Source organism: Xenopus tropicalis, chromosome 5 (genome assembly GCF_000004195.4).
Source record: "Xenopus tropicalis strain Nigerian chromosome 5, UCB_Xtro_10.0, whole genome shotgun sequence".
In the NCBI taxonomy this organism is placed as follows: domain Eukaryota; kingdom Metazoa; phylum Chordata; class Amphibia; order Anura; family Pipidae; genus Xenopus; species Xenopus tropicalis.
The window spans coordinates 65,640,069-65,667,611 of record NC_030681.2 but is presented as its reverse complement, the minus strand read 5'-3'; the positions used below and the strand labels follow the sequence as shown (position 1 = coordinate 65,667,611).

Genomic DNA, 27,543 nt, shown 5'->3' with positions numbered 1-27,543 from the left:
TCAAGAGTTACATATTATTACAAATGTATGCAGTAGACTGTGGGGCTGTCTAGTTATCCATAGCAATCCAACCAGCAAGCATTTACCAGCTTCTTGTTAAAAAAGCGAGAATATGACTAGAACCTATGGGTTACTAGAGCATTTTTTTCATTGATTCTGATCTAACTCCATTTCTATCTAGCAAACAAAGAGGAACTGAAAAATAAGGTAGGTTTAATAATGACATGAACAAAGTAAACTATACAGTGAAAATCTAAAAAGAAATCTGAGACATTTTTTGTGTATATGAACATCCAGAACAAAGTCTACATTTTTAAATTATCTTGGTGAAAATATAATAATCTATGGGGGTGATTTAATAAATGGTCTTACGTTTTCTTCTTATCTAGTAACCCAGCAACCAATCAGCAGGTAGCATTTACAGGTCAGCTGTTTGAAAACAAAATCTGATTGGTTGCTAAGGGTTACTAGATGTGGTCAAACATACTGTAAGGGGCTGATTTACTAAGACACGATTTCGAATCCGAATTGGAAAAATTCCGATTGGAAACGAACATTTTGCGACTTTTTCGTATTTTTTGCGATTTTTTCGGCGTCTTTACGATTTTTGCGTAAAAACGCGAGTTTTCGGCGTCTTTACGAAAGTTGTGCAGTCACACTATACTAAAATGTACTTATTGTTACACTTAAGGCGCGACTTTGCGACTTGTGCGCAAAGTCGCGCCTTTTTCGTAGCATTAAAACTTAAAAGGCGCAACGTTTCGCGCAAGTTTTAACGCTACGAAAAAATCGCGACTTTGTGCAACTTTCGTAAAGACGCCGAAAAACTCGCGTTTTTACGCAAAAATCGTAAAGACGCCAAAAAAAAAAACAAAATTACCGATCATTACGAAAAAAACGCAATCGGACGCATTCGGCCCGTTCGTGGGTTAGTAAATGTGCCCCTAAGTCTTTTTATTAGATTACACTGTAATTGTATTCTGGTAAGAATGTAAAACACTGTTGACATAGCATAATTTTTACACATATGACAGAAAACAAATATTTAAACATGTCTTGCAAACATTTTTTTTTAAAAGGATTTTTAACCATTTACATACAAAATTACAAACTTAAATGTCTCATTACTCATATTATCATAGATTTCTGTTTTCCCTCCAGCCCCAGCATAGATTAAAAATGTGTCTGTGGTGGTTTTTCTGATAGAGCCTTTGTTTTTTGACTGCTCTGTTAACTTGGTAGGTTTTTGTTTGCACATTTCAAGGCCAAGCTCATAAATCAGTAAGGTCCAGGCTGTGTATTAAAGAATATGTTTTACCAAAACTCTTTGAATATGCACTCTTTGAGCACAGCATTTGCCAAAGTATAGTAACTAATATAAAATTGTGTTGGAAATTACAGTGCATTACATAATAACCCACATAAAAGAACTTACCAAAAAAGATAACATTAAACATAATTTGCTTCACTGTAAAGTGGTATTTAAATTCTGTGCAGCAGTATATACTGTATGTATATCACCTTAAGTGTAACAATAAGTACATTTTAGTATAGTGTGACCTAATGTGTTTGTTTACTATCGGCAGATGATAAAATATGATCTGAGTGACTACATAAACCCAACAGTAAACTATATACAAGATCTTAGATAGCGTTATCATTGTTGGATTGCTCTATAATTGTGAAGCACAATATGAGTTTCAAAAGTGGTTTGAGTGTATCCAATTAATTCCATTTTATGGCACTGTGTTTGCACTCTGTGTTATTTTTATATATTTCACTGACAGGCTGTAATGACACTATAAAAAAATAACATCACAAATCCCCAAAGCAAGCCAATTTGGCACATTACAGATATTCTTTTCTCTGGTTTTTAATTCATTAAGCCAAGCAAGATAAACTGCAGACCCCAGTATAATGTTACTATACAGTTATAAATGTTTCTTTTTTTTAATTAGCAAAACAATTTTGTACAGAAATTCCTCTATGCTGTACTCAAAGTAAATGCAGTGTGGCAGCTGCTTTATGGCTTTTTATAAAAAACATGGAGCCTAGGACAATGATATTTTCTGTGTTTTATGTTTTTTGTACAGTACACATTTTCAGACATAAATTGGTGTTTACATTTTGTTCACATGTTCTAGTCATATAAATCTAAAGATAGATCACATTGGACTCTATTTACAGACAAATTGGCACTTACAGAATAAATGCATTAATGCATTGGTGGGCTCTCAAAACTGCAAAGAACACTTTTGTGTGATTACACCTCTTAACATTACATACATAATATTTTCCAGTTACATTCTTTTAATGTGTTTCACTATTTCAGAAAGTTCTGACTCTCAGCAGGAGCTGTTGCCATGAAAGTGCTAATCAAGCGACAATAAAGGCTGCAGGTTTTCTTCTTCATTTTTGTCATTGTGTTTCAACACACCTGGATCCACTACTGACTGTGATCTGCAAGTAGGCATAAAACTGAAAGTTATTCTAATGGTTTTAGAACACAAAACTCTCCAGTTTCCTAATGATAATGTCTTGACATTTAAAAATGCAAACATTTCATGTGAGATGCATATTCATCTGTAAATCAAGTATACTATATTGTTTTACTGTTACAGATTTATACTTTTGTATTTGTATTGAATCTATGAGAAATGGGGATGCCAAATTCCTGGGTTTTCTGGGTAACAGGTTTCTGGATAAAAGATCCTATACGGATAACAATATTGTCCATGTAACCAGTGTTCATTTATATTATAAAAATATACACTGGTTATTAAAGATGTATAGATTCTTGGGAGCTGCAGGTAATTCCTATCTACATTGTATATGCAGTTTAGTTTTACTTCTAAAATAATGGACATTCACGAAAAAAGCAACAACATTGTTTCTATTGGTAAGGATAGGTGTAATATAATTACACACACACACACATAAATATACGCATATTTATTATGTGTAAATATGTGTGCATACACACTTGCCCTTATACTCCAGACATGATTCTGTGCACATGATTCTGTACATGCAAGGAAAAGCTTAGATGGAAAGAAAAGTATAATTCTGTTTTTAGTGTCAGAGAGATGGTTTCTGACAGACAAGCTTCCTAAAAAATAATTTGAAAAAAAAAACAGGGCAGATTTAGGCCAGGGAATGCACAAATTAGAGGTTGGTTTATCAACATGCTTGTAAAACAATGACTAAACTCATTTTGATGTCATTCATTTATCAAAAGATCAAAATTGAAATAGCACAAACAAAACAAGAAGCAGGAAAGAAACAAGAAAACCGCAACTTTTTCATATTGTCACATGAATGACAGTATAAAAAAACCTCTAAAACCACGAAGCAAAGAAAGATCTGCCAGATGTAAGGAACATCTGTCATTGACTTCTACATGATCTAGACAGGTTTTAAATGGTGTATTTTAGCTTTCGGATTTGTCGTGGTTTTGTTGCATAATAAATTGCGAAAAAATCACGTTTTTCCGTGAAAAATCATATTGCAGTGCAAAAAATATGAAACATGAAGGAAAATAGCGTAAATGCTCCCTTAGAGTTTTCTGGCTGAAATCCACCACATTTGCACATTGAAAATTCCACTAGAAAAAAATGCCATGTGTCACTAGCATAAAAGCAAATGATAGTAAATTGAAAAAGCACAGTAAAACCGGCAGACTTGTTGTTTATCGTCTGAAAAGATTGCTTTCACCAGAACTGCGAAACATTTGTGCATTTTCTGTACAATTTCCTCAAACCCACACAAAGAAACAAACCTTTTCATGGCTTTAGGAGACAAGTCCTTTTCCACCTCTTTTGTTGGCATACTATAAGATTCCACATTGTATTCACTCTCATCATCATACTCATGATCCAACAATGTTCTTGCCCATGTTCCCATGTCATAAGGTGGCAGCATTCCTCCAAACTCAGAAGGTAGAATCTCTGGGTGAATTAACTGATGCAAACTGTTCAGATTATTCCCATGCAAAAATATCTTTAAAAAGAAAAGGGTTAATTAGCTAAAAGGTTATATTTTTCAAAAGACAGTAACTGACATAATGTTGCATAATTAAAATGTGGCATTTCCATCTGAATAGCTAAAGGGAACTAAAATTGCTCTTTAGCAGAATCAAAGAACCCTAATAAAAGAGAAAGCATGATATTTTTAATAATAAAGATACATCTAAAAGTAAGAATTACAAGTTTCACATCCTCTAGGGCTCTGTCTAAAGATGTTTAATGAGCCATGTACAAACAAGGGAAAGCAGAATCAACCTAGAAAACAGAGTTAGCATAACTGTTATATTCATTGTGTAAAATAAGCATGATTAACTATAAGTGAAAATAGTTATTCTCGTATGCTCTATTCCATAGAGACCAAGCTAGAACTGCTGATATTAGTTTTTGAAACATAAAACATGACTACCGCTATTATCATTCTTTACTTCACAATTCATGATTCTTTAGGGACTGGCCTGGTTCTGCGAGACTGACAAATTGCTAATGTGGGGCCATTATTCAAAAACAGATTTTTTCTCAGACTAAAAATTATAGGCCTGTTAGTATGACATCAGTGGTAGGAAAGCTTTTGAAAGGGGTCATAATGACCTGGAGGTGGGCATAGACAGTACTGTTTCTATTTTTGCTGATTGCACAAAATTGTGCAAAACTATAAATTCCAGGCAGGATGCTGCCGCTTTGCAGAGCAATTTGACAAAATTGGAAAACTGGGCAGCAAACTGGAAAATGAGGTTCAATGTTGATAAGTGCAAAGTTATGCATTTTGGTAGAAATAATATAAACACAAACTATCTACTGAATGGTAGTGTGTTGGGGGTTTCCTTAATGGAGAAGGATCTAGGGGTTTTTGTAGATAACAAGTTGTCTAATTCCAGGCAGTGTCATTCTGTGGCTACTAAAGCAAATAAAGTGCCGTCTTGTATAAAAAAGGGCATTGACTCAAGTGAACATAATTTTGCATCTTTATAGGTCCCTGGTAAGGCCTCACCTTGAGTATGCAGTGCAGTCCTTAAGAGGGATATTAATGAGCTGGAGAGAGTGCAGAGACGTGCAAATAAACTGGTAAAGGGGATGGAAGATTTAAACTATGAGGTTAGACTGTCGAGGTTGGGGTTGTTTTCTCTGGAAAAGAGGCGCTTGCGAGGGGACATGATTACTCTGTACAAGTACATTAGAGGGGATTATAGGCAGATGGGGGATGTTCTTTTTTCCCATAAAAACAATAAACGCACCAGAGGTCACCCCTTTAGATTAGAGGAACGGAGCTTCCATTTGAAGCAGCGTAGGTGGTTTTTCACGGTGAGGGCAGTGAGGTTGTGGAATGCCCTTCCTAGAGATGTGGTAATGGCAGATTCTGTTAATGCCTTTAAGAGGGGCCTGGATGAGTTCTGAATGAATATCCAAGGCTATTGTGATACTAATATCTACAGTTAGTATTAGTGGTTGTATTTATAGTTTATGTATGTGAGTGTATAGATTGGTAGGTGTGGGTTGTGTGTGCTGGGTTTACTTGGATGGGTTGAACTTGATGGACTCTGGTCTTTTTTCAACCCTATGTAACTATGTAACTATGTAACTATAAGGGATACGCTACTTAAATACATGGCAAATCACAATACTATAAGTTTGTGCCAGCATGGATTTATGAGTAACAGATGTTAATAGACTAGTGCAATTCTTTCTATGGGAAGGTGAGCAGAAAGCAATACTCTGTGGTGGCAGTGGATATGATATACTTAGAATTTGCTAAAGCATTTGTACTGCACAGTACAGCACAAAAGTTTACCAATTAAATGAAGGAATATTGTCCTGGATCGTAACATTTATACTTGGATAGACAACTGGCTGAAGGACAAATTACAAACAGTGGTAGTAATGGAACATTTTCCAATTGGATCAGTGTTGTTAGTGGAGTACCGCAGGGTTTTTCCTTGCCCCCTACAGTATATATTAACTTTTTTAAACTATTTTTAGTGACATTTAAAATATATTTAAAGGTTGCTTGTTTTATTTTGGTTCAGATATCAGTTTTCTGTGGGTATTGTTTTTGGTATATTGTGTTTTCATTTAAGGTGCATGACCACTGCATCTACAGGCTCTTGGTAAAATTGAAGGACATTTTTTATTTGACTTATTATTTTTTATTATGCTAACTAGAATTCTTTTATCCATCTATTTATATATTTTATCCATCTATTTATATATTTATTTATATATTTTTTCGCCATATGCATAGCTTATAAATAAAAATATTATTCCTAAAATAACCTTGGAAATTTTTGCTGAAACCAACCCTCTTGCCATCATTTTCACGTGTACATAAACTACAATACTGAATATGATCTAAATATGATCTAAAGATGTCTATGACAGAATAATGCAGATAAGAAAAACCTTTAAAATGTTTTAAATATACTTTTTATGTTAATATAAAGCCTAGACATTAAAGCACTTTAAAAATTAGGGTTCCCTTTAAACAATATGTTTGATATTTTCTATGTTGCCTGTATTTTAGTTGCCTGAATTTTTACTTTTGTGACTCTGACAAAGATCAGTGGCTTTCTATATATTTTTCAGATTGTAGCGCTGAGTAAGGCCCTCTTTCCCTCCTGTACTGATTAGTATATGTATGCAATTTGTATGATTTATGTACAGTACTGTAGAATATGTTGCCTCTTTATAAATGCATGTTAATTATAATTTTTTATGATCATGTTAATATTGACCAGGGCTGCTCCTCCCATGAGGCAAGGCAAGCAGTGTGCAGTTACCAGAGGCAGCTTTAGAGTAAAGTGAAAATTTTGCAACAGCACTCTCTGCACTAGTGATGCAGCCCCCTCTGGACCCAGTCCAATGTTAAAATTGTAAGTACTTAACAGAAGAGGGGGGGCTGCAGCAGCCCCAGCATGACTGCTGATATTTTCAGTGTATGGACATTTTTTGCATTGTAAGAATGTGTTACCGACATTTGCACTCTCTCTTATATTTTTATTTTAATTGTTCAATCTAAGAATGTTATTTTCTTACCTCAGGCAGTTAAAACATTTATCTTACAGGAATATTTATTACAGGTATTAACATTACCCTTTTCCGTGTCTTTTCCTTTAAGAATGGTCTTATAACAGTGTACAGGGCATGTATATACCAAGGTTGATTGACAAAATGTATTCCTCCAAACCGTGCAGGAAAACTGTCCTGTTAAACAAACAAACAATAAAACAAATGAATAAAATGAAAAAGGTAAACATCATGAAAGGTCTATTTTCCTTTTCAATTATGTTTGGTACAGCATACTTATTTAACGTTATTCCTGCATTGGCCAGATTGTTTGACATGCAACATATTTGAGGACAATATTATATCAAAATTATAATTTGCAGCAAAGTCTATGACAAACTGTCATGAATTCCTTTCCAATATGGCAACTTTTACAGTGCCTTGTCTAAGTAATCACCCTTATTTGGACTTTTCAACATTTTTTGTGTTACAATCTTGAATTAATTCTGGTTTAAATTATAAGTAATGCACCTGGCTTGTGAGAAGTAGGCAAGCAAGAAAGAAGTGTGTCATCAGGGGCCCATGTACCCTCTTTGTATTTTAATGTATCTTTCTTAATGTGCCTGCATGGGAGAAGGGAAGGCAGTAGGCAGGCAACTTACTTAAGGAAGGAGTACAGATCATCCATGCATGCGACGCATCTGCACCCGAGCTCTCTATGGGTGCGCACCAGTGACATCACTAGCACACGCTGAACCCAATCTGGCATAGAGAGCTTGGGTACATGCGCATATCATGCATGGATGATTTGTACTCCTCCCATACTTAAGTAAGTTGCCTGCCTACCGCCTTCCCTTCTCCCGCACAGGTGCAGTTGCAATTTTGCTCTCAGCTTAGACAAGAAGTGGAAAAGAGAAACAGCTTAATGAATCGTAAGACATATGCCAAAGCAGTACACACAAACATAGGTCACTACACAGGACATGCACTAAATAGTAAAATTGCAAGAACTTTCATTTTACACTTAACAATTCCACATGGTTGCTGTAAAGCAGTTATGAGAGGAGGGGAATGGTTCATTATATTTTCCCCAACAAAATCCCCTGTTTACTAAAATATATAGCAGATGGATGAAGAGTGTAAAATTAAAACAAAGTTAATAATACATTTAGTTCTTTTATAATTAAAAAAGAAGCAATGTATATATTTTTAGAAGAATAGGCAGAAAGCATTTTAACGCAAGCCCTATTTACAGTATTTGGCTCACGCTGAAATTTATACCTATTTCTTCATCAGAATTTTAGCCAAATATATCTAAATATATCAAGATAAATCTTGGCATGGGAATCAACCATGATTTGACTTAAAGTTCTTGAACTGGTGAGGTTAGAGCACCTGTTGTACAATGGCCATAATGGATTCTGTCCTGTTTCCCCTAGAAACCTGTCAGTGGCTTGAATGAGATATTAAAATATTAATAGGAAAGGGCCTGAATAAAAAAACAAAGAATACAATAACAATAAAATTGCAGCCTCACAAAGCAATAGTCTTTTGATGTTGGGGTGGGGTCAATGACCCCCGTTTGAAAGCTGGAAAGAGGCGGGGAAGGGGAAGAAAAATACATTTAAAGAAATGTTAAGACAAATTTAAATGTTGCATGAAATGTTTGCATGAAAAAAATGGCAAATGACATTAATGCATTTTGCACATAAAAATGCAGTGCTTTGTGAATTTGAATAATTTTGTTAATTTTCCATGGGTTTGCAAAAAGTTAAAAGGGCCATTGTACGCATGCGCTCATCACTAGCTGAGATGACTGATTTACCTACTGTTAGTTATTAATATATTTTCTGAAAGCAGAATGTTTTAAAAAAATATTAAACAACCACTATATTAAAAATTCTACTTTTTGCTCCCATTGTATTCTGGGTAGATGCTATGTAAAAACTAGTGCCAAGAATCTCATTGAGGTGCCACATAGATTAAAAATTTGCCTACTATTTTGAAAAAGTGACATTTGAATGCAAAAATGACTTTAAAAGGCTGGCAGACAATTTACTGTGATGAACCTAATAATCTGACTATGCTGAAATTGCAGTCAGTGTTGCTACAGTGCAAACATCTTCAAAGCTTCTCAGAGAAAACCTCATCTTCTGTCATAGTAACTGAAAGTGATCTATTTTATCCTGTAGCTTAAGGAAATGCTGAATATCTTGCCCATAAGAAAACCAAAGTCATCGTGGAAAAAATATTGATGAAAACTGAAGCCTTAATATATATAATGCTTTATATATCAAAAAATATATACAATATATATGTATAGTATTTGTTTTTTTAAATCAGTGTTGTCCAACTAGTGGCCAGCTGCCCTCCTTGTGTGCCCCCCCATCTGTATGTATTAGTACTGAGATTATCTGCCCCCTGGATTGTCCATACCTCACATTCAGACTGTAAGCCCTGCATTATTCACAACCGTAAGACCCTGTATTGTTCACATCTATAAGGCACGATGGTGTTCCCACCTGTAACACCCTGTGTTGTTCACATCTTTAAGACCAGAGATCCCCAACCTTTTATACCTGTGAGCCACATTAAAATAGAAAAAGTAGGGGAGCAACACAACCATGAGGTTCCAGGTGGTGCCAATAAGAACAATAATTGGTTATTTAATAACCCCTATGTGGATTGGCATCCTACAGATGGCTCTGTTCAACATTATACTGGGTTTTTATGCAACAAAAACTTGCTCAAAAATGAGCACATGTTGCTCACAAGCCACTGGTTGGGGATCACTGTTTAAGACTATGCATTGTTCACAACTCAGACTGTAAGCCCCTGTATTGTTTAACTGGTCATACCTCAGACAGACTGTAAGAGCAGGGCCAGCATTGTGTCGCTGTATGTACTGCAGTTCAAACTGTTCATCTTAGTGTGGTTTAATATGACACAATAAACTTCTTTCACAAATGAGTGAAATGACCTTCTGTTCTAAGTGACTACTTCTGTGCTGTCATGGTTATTTTTAATTTTCCCAATAACTGCTCTTAGCAGACACATTTTGAAGCTCTTCTCCATTGATACTGTATGGGGCATATTTATTATGCTGTGTAAAAAATGGCGAGAAACTTCACCACACATGACCAGGCTTTGTCGTGTAAAAACGGCGTAAAATCTGCGTTTTTTTCTTCCACCGGAACTTATGGAAAATAACGGCGTAATATCCGGCATAATATACAGCGTTCAGACAGCGATCTTTTCCATTTATTTTTTCACAGCTTTTTACTCAGCATTTTTTTCAGCGAATTAGTTTTACACAGCATAATAAATACGCCCCTAGGTGTACTAATTAAGCCAAATATAAGGACTAATTTACTTTTTCCCTGAGTGAATCTGTTAGTGCTCATCTAACAACTTTGTGCCTCAGGGAATGCTGCAATTATCACCTAGTCAGTGCCTTACTGAAAATCTAGAGCAAGGATCAGAGTGCAATGTCAGGAGGCGCAGGCCAGCCCTAACCTGGCCCTGCTGGGGGTTGCATCTTCTGCTACCCTATAACTAAAGCATCTGAATGTCCAATACCAATACATCGTTAACAGACAGTACTCATGGGGGAGCCACACATAGCTGTACTCTGAAATGGAGTGCATACATGTGCAGAAATTCAGAAAGACCAGAAGGCAGTGTACTGGTTGATTTCTGTTTTTTTGTGCTTTACAGGCTGCCTTCTATTCTTCTATTAAGTAAATGATCCCTATAGTGTTTTGGCAACTGAGACATACATATTTTCTTTTGTCAAATCGTCATGGAAAAAAACTTTTCCATGATGAGGTAGGAAGGCCCATATGAACCATAGGTAGAAACTTAAAAAAAACCTTCTGCACAATGCAGCTCAAACAAAGTAAAAAAATACAGAGTTTCTAGGGAAGACGTCATTCTACCTTTTGTAGTAGGAGAGAAAATCTCTGTATTGTAGAGGATCCATGGGTTACTAGTTACTGCCAAATGGAATTAAGGCTAATGAAAGCTTCCTTTTAAGAGACCCAAGTCTCATAATGTAACTATTTATGGTTGGTTGGCTCAGGGTCAGGTTCATTCTAGAAGTAGGTAAGCAGAAGCCTAGATATTAAGGTGGCAGTGGATGTGAGCTGCTTAAATTTTGCTAAGCATTTGGATTTAATTTTTAAAACCAAATTAACTATAAATTCTTTATTAAAAAAAAAAACAAAACATTTTTGTCCTGTCACCAAAAAATATAGTAAAACTAGTTTTTGTAATCCCTGTAATAGGATTTCGCCAAATTATACTAATCTAGAAGCTCAACAAATATAGAGAAGCATAACATTTTGCAAAGAAAACCTTTGTGAAAAGACAATCTATTTGTGAGTTTGATCTTCTTATAGTTAAACACAAACTATAAAAACAACAAAAATGTTACACACAAATGGAAAAAGGGTTAAACCTTAAATACTGCAGTTTTTTTTGTAAATGATCACAAAATCTGCATAACTATCATATTCACCCTGTAGCAATCAACAAGAGCAGGTTGCTATGACAGCTGGAATGGCCTTCATACTACATCTCTCTACTAAGATTTCAGGTCTGATTCAAATCACTACAGACCTCATCCTGACTCTGCTTGTAAAAATTGTGAAGCACAACACAGTTTTCCTCTGCACTAATGAGTTTTCCTTTGCACACAGTTAGGATATCCTTTATGAACATACAGTATATTAGCTCAACCAACAGTGGAAAAAACTTGATATTTGTGTCAATTTGAAGGAATGTATTACAGAATCGTAAGAAAAGCAGTTCTTCTGTGCAAAAAAAAATAAAATAAACCACCTTTAAGGGGGTCTTACAAGTGTTTAATGCATAAATAAAGTTTACAATATAATAAACTGCATAATGAAAATTATTGCATTGCAAAATGCAATTTCTGTACTTGTTCTTGTAAATGCATACATTTTATTACATTGTGCTATAAGATTTTTATATCCCTGTGGTATTAATATTTCAGCCTCACTTTAAAGAATATTTAGTTACCACAACATGTAGACAGGTGACCAAAAAGGTGAATGTATTAGAAAAATAGACCACAGCTGTAAGGTACAAATACATTTTATGCTATATAGCCATGTTGTGGTTATGCTTAATTGAAAAGGATCTGGGGATTTTTGTAGGTAACAAGTTGTCTAATTCCAGGAAGGGATGCACGGAATCCAAACCCCAGATTCCTTTGGAAAGGATTTGGCTGTATACTGAACCAAATCCTAATTAGCATGTTAATGTTAACTAGGTTTTGGAAGGGTAAAATGTCGCTGCATGCGAAAAATTTTCAACTTCCGTGTTTACATGACAAAAAGTCACAGGATTTTTAGGATTGGGATTCGGTTCGGCCAGGAGCGTGAATTTGGCCGAATATGAATCCTGCCGACAAAGGCAGAGACATCTTGGCCGAATCCAGAACCGTATCCTGGATTCGGTGCATCCTTAATTCCAGGCTATGTCATTCTGTGGCTACTAAAGCAAATAAAGTGCCGTCTTGCATAAAAAAGGGCATTGACATTGAAGGGATGAAAACATAATTTTGCCTCTTTATAGGTGATAAAGGCCACACCTTGAGTATGCAGTACAGTTTTGAGTTCCAGTCCTTAAAAAGGATAGCAATGAGCTGGAGAGAGTGCAGAGACATGCAACTAAACTGATAAAGTGGATGGAAGATTAAAACTATGTTGTTAGGCTGTCAACGCTGGGGTTGTTTTCTCTGGAAAAAAGGTGCTGTGAAGGGACATGTTTACTCTTTACAAGTACATTACAGGGGCTTTTAGACAGATAGGGGATGTTCTTTTTTCCCATAAAAATGATCAGCGCACCAGAGGCCACCCCTTTAGATTAGAGGTACAGAACTATCATTTGAAGCGACGTAGGTGGTTTTTCACATGAGAGCAGTGAGGTTGTGGATGCCCTTCCGAGTGATGATTTCTTGAACAAGCATAATATCTGAGGCTACTAGGGTCAGGGCTGCCATTAGAAAATTTGGGGCCCCGTACAAGTTATTTATATGGGCCCGCCCATATAAACAAATGTGCAGTACTAAAATTTACCCACGACCCTTGTGTGTGCAATATAAATAGATGATGTTAATCTATAATAAACAGTTCATATAAAGAGTTCTATTAATTAATGTTCTAATTAATAGTCAGGGCAAACGCCAATGACCACTGATGAACTTAGTTTAAACCCTACACTCCTTCCTGCCCTGCTCTGCTCTGTCATTGCTTTATATGGAAGTTTTGAGTTTTTGAGTTACTACATAATTTTTTGGGCCTAATAACTAGTCAGTATTCCTTCAAAATAGTGAAACAAATCAGTTTAAATTGGAGAGGGGGCAGTGGAGTTTATAAGAAAGTTGCATGGGTTTATTTGAAAGTAATGTAAGTTTTTGCATAAGTTACATAAATTGTGAAGCATAGGGGCCCAATGTAGAAAACTAATGTAGAAAATTTGTATATTTCAGTAAATAGATCCCAATATAAATAGCTGATGTTACTCTATAATACAACCCATATAAATAGTTAATAAAATAGTTTGGATCTGCCTGTCCAGTCAAGCTTTTCTGCATTGTATTTTACTTGATATGCAAGTTTCTAGGCAGGTTACATTAGGTTTTTGCACAAGTTACGTATTTGCATAAGTTTTGCTGTAACTCACAAGCAGAATTCACTGGGCCTGGCACACCAGTACCAATATTTAGAAAGATGTGATTTTTGTACGTGTGTGATTGCCTGTGTTCCCTCCAATCCATGGCCCCTTACTGACCAGCCCAATAACTTACAGCTCAACAACTTCTTGCTTTTTTTTAATTTTTTTTTTACTTTATATTATTAAGAAATATTAAAACAATCCTAAACCATCCAACAAGATTTATTGATGACAAATGTATAATGTTTTTAAAAGAAAAATATTTTGGATACAAATGACCTTTAGATTGTAAAGCAGAGGATAAGAAGTTTAAGTAGATAGCCCTTTTTAGTTAACTATATAACAATGATGAAAAAGAGCCATGTTTTTTTTTGGTATGACAGAACAAAAAAAGAGCATTTCAACACACAACTTGCCCTTAAAGTGTACTCAATAGATTAACTATAACCTGCTTAAACGAATTGCAGATTAGCAAGTGTGTATGAGCACAGCACAATATCAGTGTTACCATAGCATACCATATCAGGCATATAAAATGCACAGCATATACAGAAAGATGTTTCAAATTTCCCCAAATAAAGATAATTTTTGTCTGTTTAAAATAAGGATTGCTTCTCTACTGTGTTTTTGTTTAAGTAGGCCAAAACACACTGCTTCCCTGGTGCATTTTAAGTAGGCAAACACGCAGGCATGGTCAAATTTGTAATTGGGGAAACGTCCAATAAATAAGTTAGAGCAAATGCATGTTAAAAGTGCTTCCCAGATTCTTCTGGGGAGGGTGCCGTGATATGTTATTGTGACGCCCCTTACGAGAATTCTGCATTGTTTGATGAGGATTTAGAAAACAATGGGGCTTGTTGTTTGGTGCTCATTCCCATAGGATTGTGTAGTGGAAGGTGTAAGTCCTGAAAAGATGCATTAAAGTTTGTGGCCACAGAGCATTTGGTTAAAGAGGTATGGCTACTAAGGCTGGAAAGTGACAGTGGGAACAGGGTATACCTGTACCTAGTACATGGTGATAATGGACTAGTATAAATCCATTTAATTGTTTAAATGATTTTACTAGACTTAAAGGGTTAGTTCACATTTCAATTAACTTTTAGGATTATGTAGACAGTTATATTCAGACAATTAAGACAATTAGCAATTGGTAATTGCGAGGAATGAGTGAGGGCACGGGGCCATGATAAGGTTAGGAAATGGCCCGGGAAAAGGTTTTGGCGCAAGGCATTATGGGGAATGTAGTCCGGGAGGTGATTGGAGGAGAGAAGGAAAGAGAAGACAAAAGGGAAGGAGAGCAGAGAAGTGCAGCCATTTTGGTTACAGCAGCTGAAGAGGATGGACGCACGGGAGCTGATGGCGGGGATCCAGCAGGCCATGTCGGAACGAGGCGGAATTCAGACGCATTCAGACGGGAGCTGATGGCCATGCTGTCCGGAGGCCAGGAAGGTGAAGCGGCGCAGTCGGGACCAGCGGAGGCGGACGAGGAGCCGACGGCGCGGAGGAGACCCATGAGGCGCACCAGGCCCCCAGAGAGACTTAGCCCAGGTTCGCCGCGGGACCGGAGGCGTAGGAAGAGCACGTCACCGGCGGAAGCGACAGGACACAAGGAAGCGGTGGGACCAGGAACGGCACGCCGAGGAGGTCGCAGAAAGGGGGACCAGCCAGAGGCCGCAGCAGGACGCACCAGGAAAGCCGCGGGCCCGGGGACCAGACGCGCGACTGCCAGGCAGGTGACGGCAGCAAGGTGCGTGGTGGGAGAGGCAGAGGAAGGGAGCGGGGGGCAGAGCTCAGAAGGGGGGCCCGGCACACAGAGAGAGGTGCAAGTGAGAGACGGGGAGCCTCCGGTGCCACCGGACACGGGAGATACGGGGGACCAAGAAGGGAGCACCCAAGTGGTGACCACCAGGGGCGGGACACCGGGCCCACGGGGGCTAGGCAATGAGGGTGGCAGCCCAGGGCCAGCAGAGAGGACCACCAGAACACAGCCTACAGGGAACAGGGATGGGAGAGGGAGGGAACGGCCCAGCAGGAGGCGAGAGTCAAGGAGAGATAGCCAGGAAAGAGACCAGGCACAGGGCACGCAGCCCCCCAGGCGGCGAACAACCACGGGGCAGAGAGGACAGGAGACGGTCACGAAGTAGAGAGGGGGGGAGGAGATACGGCCAGCCGGGTGGCCAGGAGGGCTACGCAGGAGGGAGGAGCCCAAGGGACAGATGGACCACATCCTGGTCCAGGGCAGCGCACTGGGACAGGAGGGAAGGAGGGGGCCGAGGGGACAGGTCCCCCAACAGGAGGTCACCTCGATCGTGCGGCCGTTGCGTTTGCTCCCACAGGTCGGCAGGACACGACAGGAGGAGCCAGGACAGACCGGCTGAGAGCAGCAATGCACGCGTGAGCTCAAGGGGCAGCCAGATACGGGACACCTCCAGGGAGGCAGCCAGCTGCGAACACCAAGGGCACCTGGGAGGCGGGCGGCCGCAAGAACCGGCGCGGACGGCCACAGGACACGAGAAGGCCAGCGCGTCAGGAGCGGGTAAGACTGGGGCAGGGAGCGGCACTGACATAATAAGAGGCTTGAGGGAGCTACTGGACAAGTGGGAAAACCCCAGCCCAGGAATGGGGGGGGGGGGCGACAAGAGTGTGGACAGGCACTTCAACAGCACTAGGACAGGTCGGGGAGACTGGGAACCCGGGAACAGCCGGGGGCACGGGACCAAACCCACAAGGGGACGGAACTAACACAGGCAAAGGCGGGGAGGACCCAGGAACAGCGGAGAGGGAAAAGGAGAAAGATTCCATGACTGGGGGAGTACCCAAAATGCTTATGTATCCTTTGCAGGGCCATTAAAGAAAGAGACAAGGGAAAAGATAGACAAAGGGGAGTTTGTGGAGATATTTTCCCTTCTCCCCTTGGAGGAGATGGTGGAGTTAAAGGAGGATGACAAAAAGGACGGGAAAAAAGAAGAGGAGGAGAGGGCAAATCGTTATAGGAAAATACCAAAAACCTTTGGCAACTGGCTCAGAGCATTTTGCATCTTGGCCAGCGTCATAGGGGAGAAACACCCTGACAAATGCTCAGCGCTGTTTTGTTACCTGGAGGGTATATGGGACGCGTTAAGGGTCTACGGCGGGTTAGCATGGTGGCGATACGACGAACAGTTTCGCCAACGACTCGCCGTAAACCCCGGGATGAGATGGGACCAGGTCGACATGACCTTGTGGATGAGGCTCATGATGGCGCAAAAATCATCTCCCTTTCCCAGGCCCGCCAGTGGGGGACAGTCGGCAACCCCGCCGGAGGGTTACAGAGTGGGATGCTGCTGGCAGTTTAATGAGGGGCAGTGTAGGTGGGGTTTGTCCTGCAAATATAAGCACGAATGTGCAGGCTGTGGGGGGACACATCCCTATAACAAGTGCTTCAAGAAGGGAAAAGGGGGCACAAAAGGGACGGACGCTGGAAAAGGGGAGGACTCCGGTGAGCTTAGGCGCGATACTGCCTTGGCTAAAACAGTACGTTAGGCGAGGGGACGCGGAGTTTTTACAAAACGGATTCCAATTTGGCTTCAGAATACCCTTTAGGCCTCGGGAGGGGGGTGGTACCCACGGGAACTTAAAGTCATTGGTGAGGAATCCAGGGATAGCACGGGAAAAAATATCTAAAGAAGTGGCTCTAGGGAGGATGGCAGGGCCATTCAGGGAACCACCATGGGACAACTTGAGGATCTCCCCTCTGGGGGTGGTACCCAAGAAAGAACCGGGCAAGTTCCGGTTGATACACTTGTCGTTCCCGAAAGGCGAGTCGGTGAACGATGATATCGACCCGGAACTCTGCTCGGTATCGTATACATCGTTCGACAGGGCATTGACTGTGGTCCAGGAAGTCGGGCCGGGGGCCCTAATGGCCAAGGCAGACATAGAGTCAGCTTTCCGCCTGTTACCCATACATCCAGAGTGCCACCACCTGCTGGGTTGTGAGTTAGACGGTGAAATTTACGTTGATCTATGTCTGCCTATGGGATGTTCAATTTCTTGCTCCTACTTCGAGAAGTTTAGCACCTTCTTGGAGTGGGTGGTAAAAAAGCGCGCAGGGTCCAGGAACTTACACTACTTAGATGACTTCTTGTGCGTGGGACAGGCTTCTACGGAATGTTGCGCATTCCTGCTAGAAATACTAAGGGAAGTGACAACTGAGTTCGGGGTACCATTGGCGCCTGACAAGACCGTAGGGCCGGTCACCCGTTTGAGCTTTTTAGGGATTGAAATTGACACAGTGGCGGGCATGACAAGATTACCAGAGGACAAATTAGAAGACCTGGGCAACGGAGTGGGCGAGATGGTGGGCAGGAAAAAGGCGACAGTAAAAACGGTTCAGTCACTGCTCGGCAAACTTAATTTTGCATGCCGGATGATCCCGATGGGGAGGGTGTTTTGTAGGCGTTTGAGTGCACTACTGAGAGGGAGTAAGGAAGGGCATCACCACGTGCGCCTGACAACGGAGGTCAGGGGAGACCTGATGATATGGGCTCAATTCTTGAGGGAATTTAACGGCAAGATAATTTTCCAGGGCAAAGAGGTTTCCAACCAGGAGATTCAACTGTTCACCTTGGAGGTAGCTGGTGTGCTGCACCCTGGCCGAAGGGATGGACCGAGGGTGGTTTGGTAAAAAACTTGTGTTTTTTGGAAATTTTCCCAATTGTGGTGGCGGTTTTCCTATGGGGGAAACAACTCGCCAACAGACGGGGGGTATTCAGATGCGACAACCTGGGGGCAGTGCAGGCTCTCAACAAGCAGTCGGCCACCTCGCCGGAGGTGGTGCGGTTATTGAGAGCCCTAGTACTGCAGTGCCTTAAAATCAACTTGTGTTTCAGAGCAGTGCATGTGCCAGGTGTTGCGAATGTGGTGGCTGATGTGTTGTCTCGCGCTCAGTGGGAGCGTTTCCGACAGGTAGCACCAGAGGCGGAGTTACGGGGAGCCCCCATGCCGGCTGGACTGTGGCAGCTCGGGACCGGAGACTTGAAGGGATGGTGAGGACATCAATAGCAGACGCTACCTGGTCGGCATACGGTAAGGTCTGGAAGGACTGGGAACAACTGATGACTTGGTCGGGGGGTACGTTTGCACCGGAAGACAGGATGGAAGCATTACTTTGGTGGGTTTATTGGAAGGTAGAGGAGGGAAAATCAGCAGCAACCATAGAGAAAGGAATGGCGGCGTTGGCCTTCCTCTTTAAACTCAAGGGATGGGAGGACATAACGAAGAAGTTTGAGGTGCGGCAGGCGGTGTTGGGCTTAAAAAAGGGAAAGGGAAAGGCGGATAGCAGGAGGCCAGTGTCAGTCGAGCTACTCCAAGGGTTACAAGGGATACTAGTCAACATTTGCAGCTCAAATTACGAGGTGAAACTGTTCCAGGCGGCCTTCACGCTGGCATTTTTTGGGGCCTTCCGAGTGGGCGAGCTAGTGAGCCAAAGCAAGGGAAAGCCGGGGGGGCTTGATATCCGGGAAGTATCTATGACGGACAGGGGTATATGGGTCTGGCTGAGAAGGTCTAAGACGGATAAGTGGGGAAGAGGCCGCCAAATAGAATTGGCAAAATTGGACGGGGGAGATATCTGCCCGTGGGACTGCTTAGGGAGGTTTTTGGAGATAAGACCTAGGTCCACGGGCCCCCTGCTAGTCCATGAAAACGGACAGCCGTTGACGAGATACCAGTTTACCGCAATACTTAGATCAGGTTTAGAGAGGCTAGGAAAACCCCCAAGGAATTTGGTACGCACTCATTCCGAATTGGGGCAGCCACGGAGGCAGCAAGAGCGGGCCTGCCGGAAGATCTAATACGTAAGATAGGGAGATGGGAGTCACACCGTTTCCGCAGCTACATCCGACCATCACTCTTGTAGAGATGGGCAGAAAAGAGGGGGAGATGGTAAGTTGCAGCGTTATACATGTTGGTTTTAGTTTTATTGTCTTTAAGGTCCTGAAAAAGAGGTGTGGCTGATTGGACACTCCTACATCCATTGGGCAAGCCAAAGAGCAGCAGCCAGGCATGCGGGAAAGCAGCTGGGAGTTCCGGAAAGCCAAGCGAAGGTGAAATGGTTTGGGTTTAGGGGGTTACGATGGCAAGATTTACTTGCTAGGGCAATGGAGATAGCGACAACGGAGGCACTGCCTAAGGTGATGGTGATCCACGCAGGAGGCAATGACATGGGCCTAGTGGAACAAAGAGAATTGGTAAGGATGATGAAACGCGACGTAGACACGCTGCGCTCACGTTTGGTGGGGGTAGAAATGGTATGGTCAGAGATGGTGGGGAGACTACATTGGAGGGGTGCCAGGAACCAGGTAGCAATGGAACGAAGTAGGGTGAAAGTGAACAAGCTGATGGGTGCATACATTAGGCGCATTGGGGGAACAGTGGTAAGGCACAGGGAGTTGGAGGATAGACTGCCTGGATATTACCGCAGGGATGGAGTGCACTTGTCACCAGTCGGCCTGGATATCTTCAACATGGGCCTGGCTGATGGGATAGAAAAGGCCTTGCAGCTTGCGGTTGGGCGGGCGCACCCGGGGTAAGGGGGTCACCCCGGAATGCTAGTGGCGGAAGGTTAGGCCTGAGGACAGGGATTACAGCCATAGGTCGGTGGGAAATGGGGCTGTGGTGGATAGAGAAAGGGGTCTAACCTCAGGGAACTGTTTACAGTGGGGGCAGATACAGCTGCCACAAAGCAGCCTTCAGCGGCTTATTGTTATTATTGTTATTATTGTTATTATTGTTATTATGTTATATTATATATTACTAAGTTATATTATTTAATGATATATGTGTTATTGTTAAACAATTTTGATACAGTTACAAATAAACTGGCTGCGGCCTTTTTCTACCAAAAGGTTGTCGTGTGAGTGTCTCGGGGGGAATAAAGGAGATAGGTTTAACGGTAAGGGGCGGGGGGTTGTCGGAGAGGGCCACAGAATTGACGCTGCCCTTATCAAGGTATTTCTGCAGTTATCTGGTTGCTGAGGTATTATTTTCCCTAGCAACCAGGCAGTGGTTTGAAGGAGAAACATAAATATGAATAGGAGAGGGCCTGAATAGGTAGATCAGTAAGAACAGGTAACAGAAACAATGCAATTATAGCCTCGCAGAACAAAAGATTTTTAGCTACTGGGATAATTGACCCCCATTCGAAAGCTGGAAAAAGGCGCAAGAATTAAGAATTTGACATTCTATAACATGCTAAAAGTTACCTTAAAGGTAAACCACCCCTTTTAGGTATGTCAAATATTGAAAAAACATATCTGCAAACCCCAGGTGTGAAGCATTTTGGATAATAAATGAAATTCCTTTACTAAGTTACTTGCTTTTCTATGCAAGCATAAAAAGGCGATAAATGCAAAAATAGTTTCTAAACAAATGAAATGCATCATTCAGATTATCCACTATGCTTTGTACAAACTGTATACTGTTTTTAAAATATTACACAAAAATGTTATCTTCAAAAATCAAAAGAAATTTTGACTGGTGTACATCTTTGTTTAACCATTAATATCAAAGCAAATTTAAGATGGTGGTCTAGTAAAGATTTTCTAGTAGGCTAATGTGTCAGCCTTAAACAGAAGGTTAGAGACAGATGGACAGTGGGCAATATTTAATCAGTATATAGGAGTGTCTGCAATTTAATCTCAACAAGAAATGTCAAATATTGTTGTCCTTGAGGTTAGTTCTACAGTTATGTAATTTAAAAGTAATCTGTATGAATATTCATCCTTTCAACCCACTGGTAAACTAATCACATAATTTAAAAGCATTAGGGAGTGTAAGGAATTTCATCAAATCACCTTTAACTACAAAACAGTTCTTTTCAGACAGATATTTGTTAGTCATGTGTACATTGTTCATTGTGGAACATTATCAAACATTATAAATTGTTTTTAATACATACATATTAAGTTAGACTGGAAATGATCAAGCCCAACTGTTTCAAAGCCCTCTACAAAATAATTTTTAAAAAGGCAATAAACAAATCAAATGCAATAAAATAAATAAAAAGGCCACCTGCTAATTCAGCCTCAATATAGAAATGCTACCTATATTGGCAAATGTAGAAAATACATTGCAAGGTTTCGGAGCTCTAAGGCCCCTTCGTCAGGCAAAATACAAATGAAAACTGGAATGGCACAACATATTTACTGTTGGATCAGAGAGAAGTGTTCACGAGCAATAAATTAGGAAGTTACAGATAGAGATAACTTGTGAAGATAATAAAAGTAATTAAGGTTTATTAGGATGGGTTGTAAATAGTCCAGGGGTCTGGATTCAGTCAGCTCATATAGTGTGACATGAAACCTGACCCCAAATTAAGGCCCTGTCTAAATGTGTTGAATAACTCCCTACATTTGAATCCATAGATCTTCCTTTCTCGTTCAGATCCAAAGTTCCCTTTTAGAATTAATTGTCCATTTCTTTCATAACCTAATTAATTAGGTTGCCCTTCATTAAATATTTTCAGGTTTAATATGCAATTTTTGTGCCATGTGTGTCCTTGCACTGGATTGTGAACTTGAATGAGTGTATGTATGTATAACTTTATAAATCGCTACAAGGATAAACAGCGCTGTCCAACCTAGTGCACAATGTACAAAAGCACACACAGGGAGGACAAGTATTATAATAAATAAAATAATTAAGAATAAATACACAGAGATGATTTGCCATGTGGTAAGAGACACAGTAGGAAGAAGATGCCTGCCCTGTAAAGTTTACAGTCTACGTTCAAATGATAATTTCTAATAAGTTGGACATCACATATTTTTTCAATATATAGCTTATACCTGACTGTATACTCAAAAATGTAAGGTTCTAGCTTCCTTTCCGTAAACTGAACTTGACACCTGACAAACTCAAAAGTCATACAGAATCCTAAAGAGCAAGCATAAATAACTATTGTAGTATAAATATCTAGATTAGTATTACTTTAAGTTAACACATACTGTAGAATATGAATTTTTACAAGGATACTAATATTTTTACCTGCAGACCTTCAATGGCCAATCTCAGCATGCTTGGAGTAAGTTTGGATGCTTGTTTAAAGGTGAAGTTGCTCCAATCTATAATCAAAACAAATCCATTGACTTGTAGTTCTGGGTCTTCTATCATAGCTTCCAGTGATAGCAGTATTGCCCGTAGAATGTCTACAAGAGTATACCTGGACAAAAAAATGTAAAAAAAGACAAAAAATATAAAAAGAAAACACTATTCAACAGCAATACCATCTTAAATGTCTTAATACTACTACTGTATTTGCATTTGTAAAATAATATTTTAATTCACACCAATATTTTAATTAACATTCTACTTTATAAGATCCAATATTATCCTTTCAGTAAAATGCAGCCTAATGTCTAAGATCAGTGTGTGTGTTATAAATTTAGATGTAGATAAGCAATTTTTATGATAAATTCTTGTTAACATTGACTTTTGATATCATAGAACTGATAGGTATTAACTAAATTTTACCAATACATTTGCCAGTAGCTATCAATCATAAATTAGTTTTAATCAACTTCTCAGTTTGAAAATAAAAAAAATAATCTGATCAGTTGCTATGGGTAACTGCAGTGATCTAATTCAACATCTCTTAATATCACTTCTGTTGTGTCTAACTAAAACCTTTAAAAAATCCCATGTGGTTTTGAAAGGGCACCTTAGGAGGAATATTGCGTAACTGCAGTAACCACTCCAATCACAACCATGCGAACCATTTTAAACACAACTACAGCTTCTCAACAACAGCTTTCCCTATTTTTTCCATTAATATAATACAGCTGTCACAATCTCCCTGAGGAGACGCCGTGGAGTACCAGGAAGGTGGGAGCCTGAAGACTGGGTAACCCGGAGTGTAACCATAGATCACAGAACTGGTGTCAGAGGCCATGATGATAGTGAGGAACTTTAATAAAATTAGTGACGTAACAGTGCACACAATGGATATACACACTGAATATAGAAACAGCAGGCAGAGACGGAATCCAAAACAGGCAAAAGGTCAGGGCTAGCAGCAATCAAGCGAAGGCGAGGACAGGCCAAGGTCAGAACCGGGAAATCAAGGCAGAACTAGGAAGGGCACCAGAGAACGGGGCAAGGGCAGGAACAGGACTCAGAATCTGGAGCTTGGAACCAAAAGGAAAACAAGAATAGACACAGGAACAGGGAACACAGCAGCAGGGTCACAGGAAACACTTAATGACCAAGTAAGGGGCAATGATCAGGGAAGGGGAAATGGTCAGGCTTATAAAGGGTGAAGATTAGAGAATGGGAAACACATGAGGATAATGAGGTGGGCGGAGGAAAAGGAGCAGACAGATAAGTAGAAGACAGAAAATAGAAGAATCAGACAAAGACAGCCCAAAATGCCTCCAGTGGCTCAAGAGGCAAACGCACGCCGCCAGGAACACCCCAAGTGGTGTTCGAATCCTCACTGGTCCTGACAACAGTGCTGCTGCTGTTTAACTTATTTAGATGAATAACAATACATATTTTTCTGTACTCATCCTATGTTCTGCCACCAACTGTGCTCACATTTACAATATATTATAACAATATATTAATTTTTAATTTTCACCTGCTTGATTTTGCATTTTATGTATATTTAATACAATTGATCCCATGAGGGAGTTATACTCAAAGTGAATGTCAGATGAAAATAATCTTTCAAAAACTGCAAAAATGTTAAATATCTAATTCATTTAATCATTTATATCACCGTTGGGTTGTTTGAAATATCAGAATTATTACTACGTGCTTGAATCATGAGATGCTATAACTAATTTTGGATATTCCTGCATCAGTAAAAAAGGATAAATAAATTGTACTAATACTACAGATCGATCTGTTGACACTACTCTGCAGATAATTACAAATTGTGCACTGTTGATAAAGTCTGAAAGCAAGTTTAAAACATGTCTTAAAGGAGATGTCAACTCAAAAAGGACATTAGAAAGAGTATTAAAAACTACAACTAAGTTCATAAGGCAATGTTGTACCATTAGTAAGACTATAACATCAATTATACTAGGCTGCTACCCCAAGTAAGGCTAAGTACGAGTTCGAATCCCGAAATGGGAAAAATTCAGATTAGATACGATAATTTCTGATGATCGCAAATATCACGAAAATGCTTATGAAAAATCGGAATAGTCACAATAATAACGTATTGGCAAACCGTAAGTCACAAAATTTTCATATCGAACGATCGTAAACAGCGGGAAAACCTTTCCAACTTTGATCCTTCTCTGCATGATTTTGGAAGCCTCCCATAGGACTCAATGGCACTCTGCAGCTCCAACCTGGCCCAAGGAAAGTCACGATACCTAAGCTTGATTGAATCCAAAACTTTCATACTCAGCGTGACAATTTTGTCGCACAAATTTTGTCGCAAAGTACGAAAAAGTCACGCAAAGTACGAAAAGTTTGCAGAAAATACGCACAGTATGAATCAATACAAATTTTTTGTTTTCGGACTCATTCGTACTTTGATAAATGTGCCCCTCAGTCTGACTATCTGGATACAACATTGTTAAAGAAATATAAAGTAATTTAAGCTCCTTATTCTCTACCCCACATCCCAGTACAACTTTATATTCCTTAACTACTTCTCCAACCATGTCACTACTGTTAGAGACAGCCTCTTTAGCAGCCATATATTAGTGCTTCTATTTATTTCACACAAGGAATACCTTAAAACATTTACAAATTATCTTAGACTGCTTGTTATGAGAAATCTGCAGGAGAGATTCTGGAGTGCCCCCCTAACCCACTGTGCTCGGGTCAAGCCAGGGGGCTGCATCACTAGTGTTCTTTCTGCACAGAAGGAGATGAATTGCCAGTTTAATAATTGTAAATGTACTATTCATTGATGTAGAAGAAGCAGTTTAAAAAATTCTGGTAATGCTGAAAAAACATTTAGTTTTAGTTTTAGTTTTTAATTATAAAACTAATGTTGGTGTTTCTCTCCTGCTCACTATGATCTATTTGTTTTAAAGAATAAGTAAATCTTTTATTTTAAAATGCGTTTAAAGGCTTTAAACAGCCCCTAAAATGACATACCTATCATCCTACATTAAGTCTGATGAGAAAAACTCAAAGAAAAATGATACCCCCAGAATGAATACTTAACCAACAGACAGTTTATATTGTGTTAAGTGACCTATTTAAGAATCTTGCCAAACTGGAATATATATCAGTAAATATTGCCCTTTTACATCCTTTTCCTTGATCCACCATTTAGTGATGGTATGTGTGTTCCCTCAGAGATCACATGACCAGAAATACTGCAGCTCTGCAAAAAGCAAAAGGCAGATGTAATCAGCCAATGTGCCTTGGCTTGTTTGTGCGCACTGCAAATCCTATGATCCCAGGAGGCAGCCCATAAATCTTAAAATGGCAGTTTTCTATTTAGGAGTACCCAATAGTACATACTACTAAAAAAGTATATTTGTATGAAAATGGTTTATTTAGATAAAGCAGGGTTTTACATATAAGCTTGTTTATGCAATATATTAATATAGAGACCAACATTGTTTGGGGGTATAGTTTTCCTTTAAAACTGCAGCTGAAATCAGTAACTTCCTTATCTACAGTGAAGCTCCACCCCTTTAGAATACAAAGCAAAATGTCTTCTTATTTGAATAGAGCTGTAAACTGCGCATGTTGTATTAAATTCTATTAGAGCTGGTGGCAGAAAGCAGGTGCAGTAGACAGTTTTTTGACCATCTTTCTTATTAAAATAGGAAGAAAGGTTCAGTATACTATAGGGGGCAGTGTGATTGATTTTAGCTGTGGTTTTCAGCTTTTGTCTATCAGACGTATGGGCCTATTTATTTTGCAGAGTAAAATGAAATTCAACAAAAAAACATAAAAAGCTCTGTAAAATAAATTATGAATTTGACCATCTGTATGGCAGATTTTACGCAGTTATGTAAGTTCCAGCAGAAGAAAAAATGCGTAAAAAAATTATGGAGTTTTTTTTACGTGGTGAAGCCTGGCAATGTATGGCCGTTTTTTATGCAGCATAATAAATAGGCCCCTGAAAAGAGGGAGAGAGGTATGTCATAATGGGGGATTATCCGCTGCTCAGGTTTGGATTGCCTTTACTATAGTGATCATGTAATTAGCAATGAAAATATTTTAGGTAGTGTACATGCTCAGAGTGAGTCAGGTTGCCATGGTTTGCAGTGATGTCACCAATTGCAAAATGACTCCCACTACTTTAGAGATTGAAAAACTAACAGCCTGAAAGTAATTGATTTCTGGATGACAAAACTTGCTATTTACATATCCAAAATACAGCAGTATTAATATAATTCAGTTCATAGCGAAGTCATTAAGCACATGTTCACATTTTGGGTTGATAGTGCTTTTAACTGTCTGTCGCTGATGTAATATTTAGAACTGTACAATTTACAACTGTATCTCTGTTTATATAAATGTAACCCACAGATAATGCAGTATATTAAATGATGATTGGGATTTTAATTTATTTAATGTGTAGACCTTAAGCATAATGTCATATTCTTGCTGTATTTCAGAAGTGAAAATGATATTGCATAAGGTAAGCTTAAGGTATAGTGATGAGAAAATTTTTTCACCAGGCATGGATTTTGCTGCAAATTCCGCATTTCACACATTTCTTTCAGGGAACTGCCACAAAAATTTGCAGAGGAGGAAAAAGTTGCAGTTGTGTCAAAAAAGTTGTGCTTGCATCAAAAAAAGTTTCACATGTCAAAAAAGTCATGTGGTAAACACAGTTCGTTGTTTCATAAAT

General features: G+C 39.6%; 1 protein-coding gene across 1 annotated transcript in view; it reads right to left on the bottom strand.

Annotated features, from left to right (window-relative positions):
• Positions 1–1,075: 1,075 nt before the first annotated feature.
• Positions 1,076–27,543, bottom strand: part of clvs2 (clavesin 2) — a 41,095-nt gene continuing 14,627 nt past the window's right edge. Inside the window, exons 2-5 of the mRNA XM_018094305.2 lie at positions 22,752–22,926; positions 7,110–7,220; positions 3,779–3,999; positions 1,076–2,460 (exon numbers count right to left, since the gene is read on the bottom strand). Of these exons, the coding sequence (XP_017949794.1) occupies positions 2,373–2,460; positions 3,779–3,999; positions 7,110–7,220; positions 22,752–22,926 (595 nt within the window). The 3' untranslated portion in view covers positions 1,076–2,372. The remainder of the gene's footprint in view (positions 2,461–3,778; positions 4,000–7,109; positions 7,221–22,751; positions 22,927–27,543) is intronic.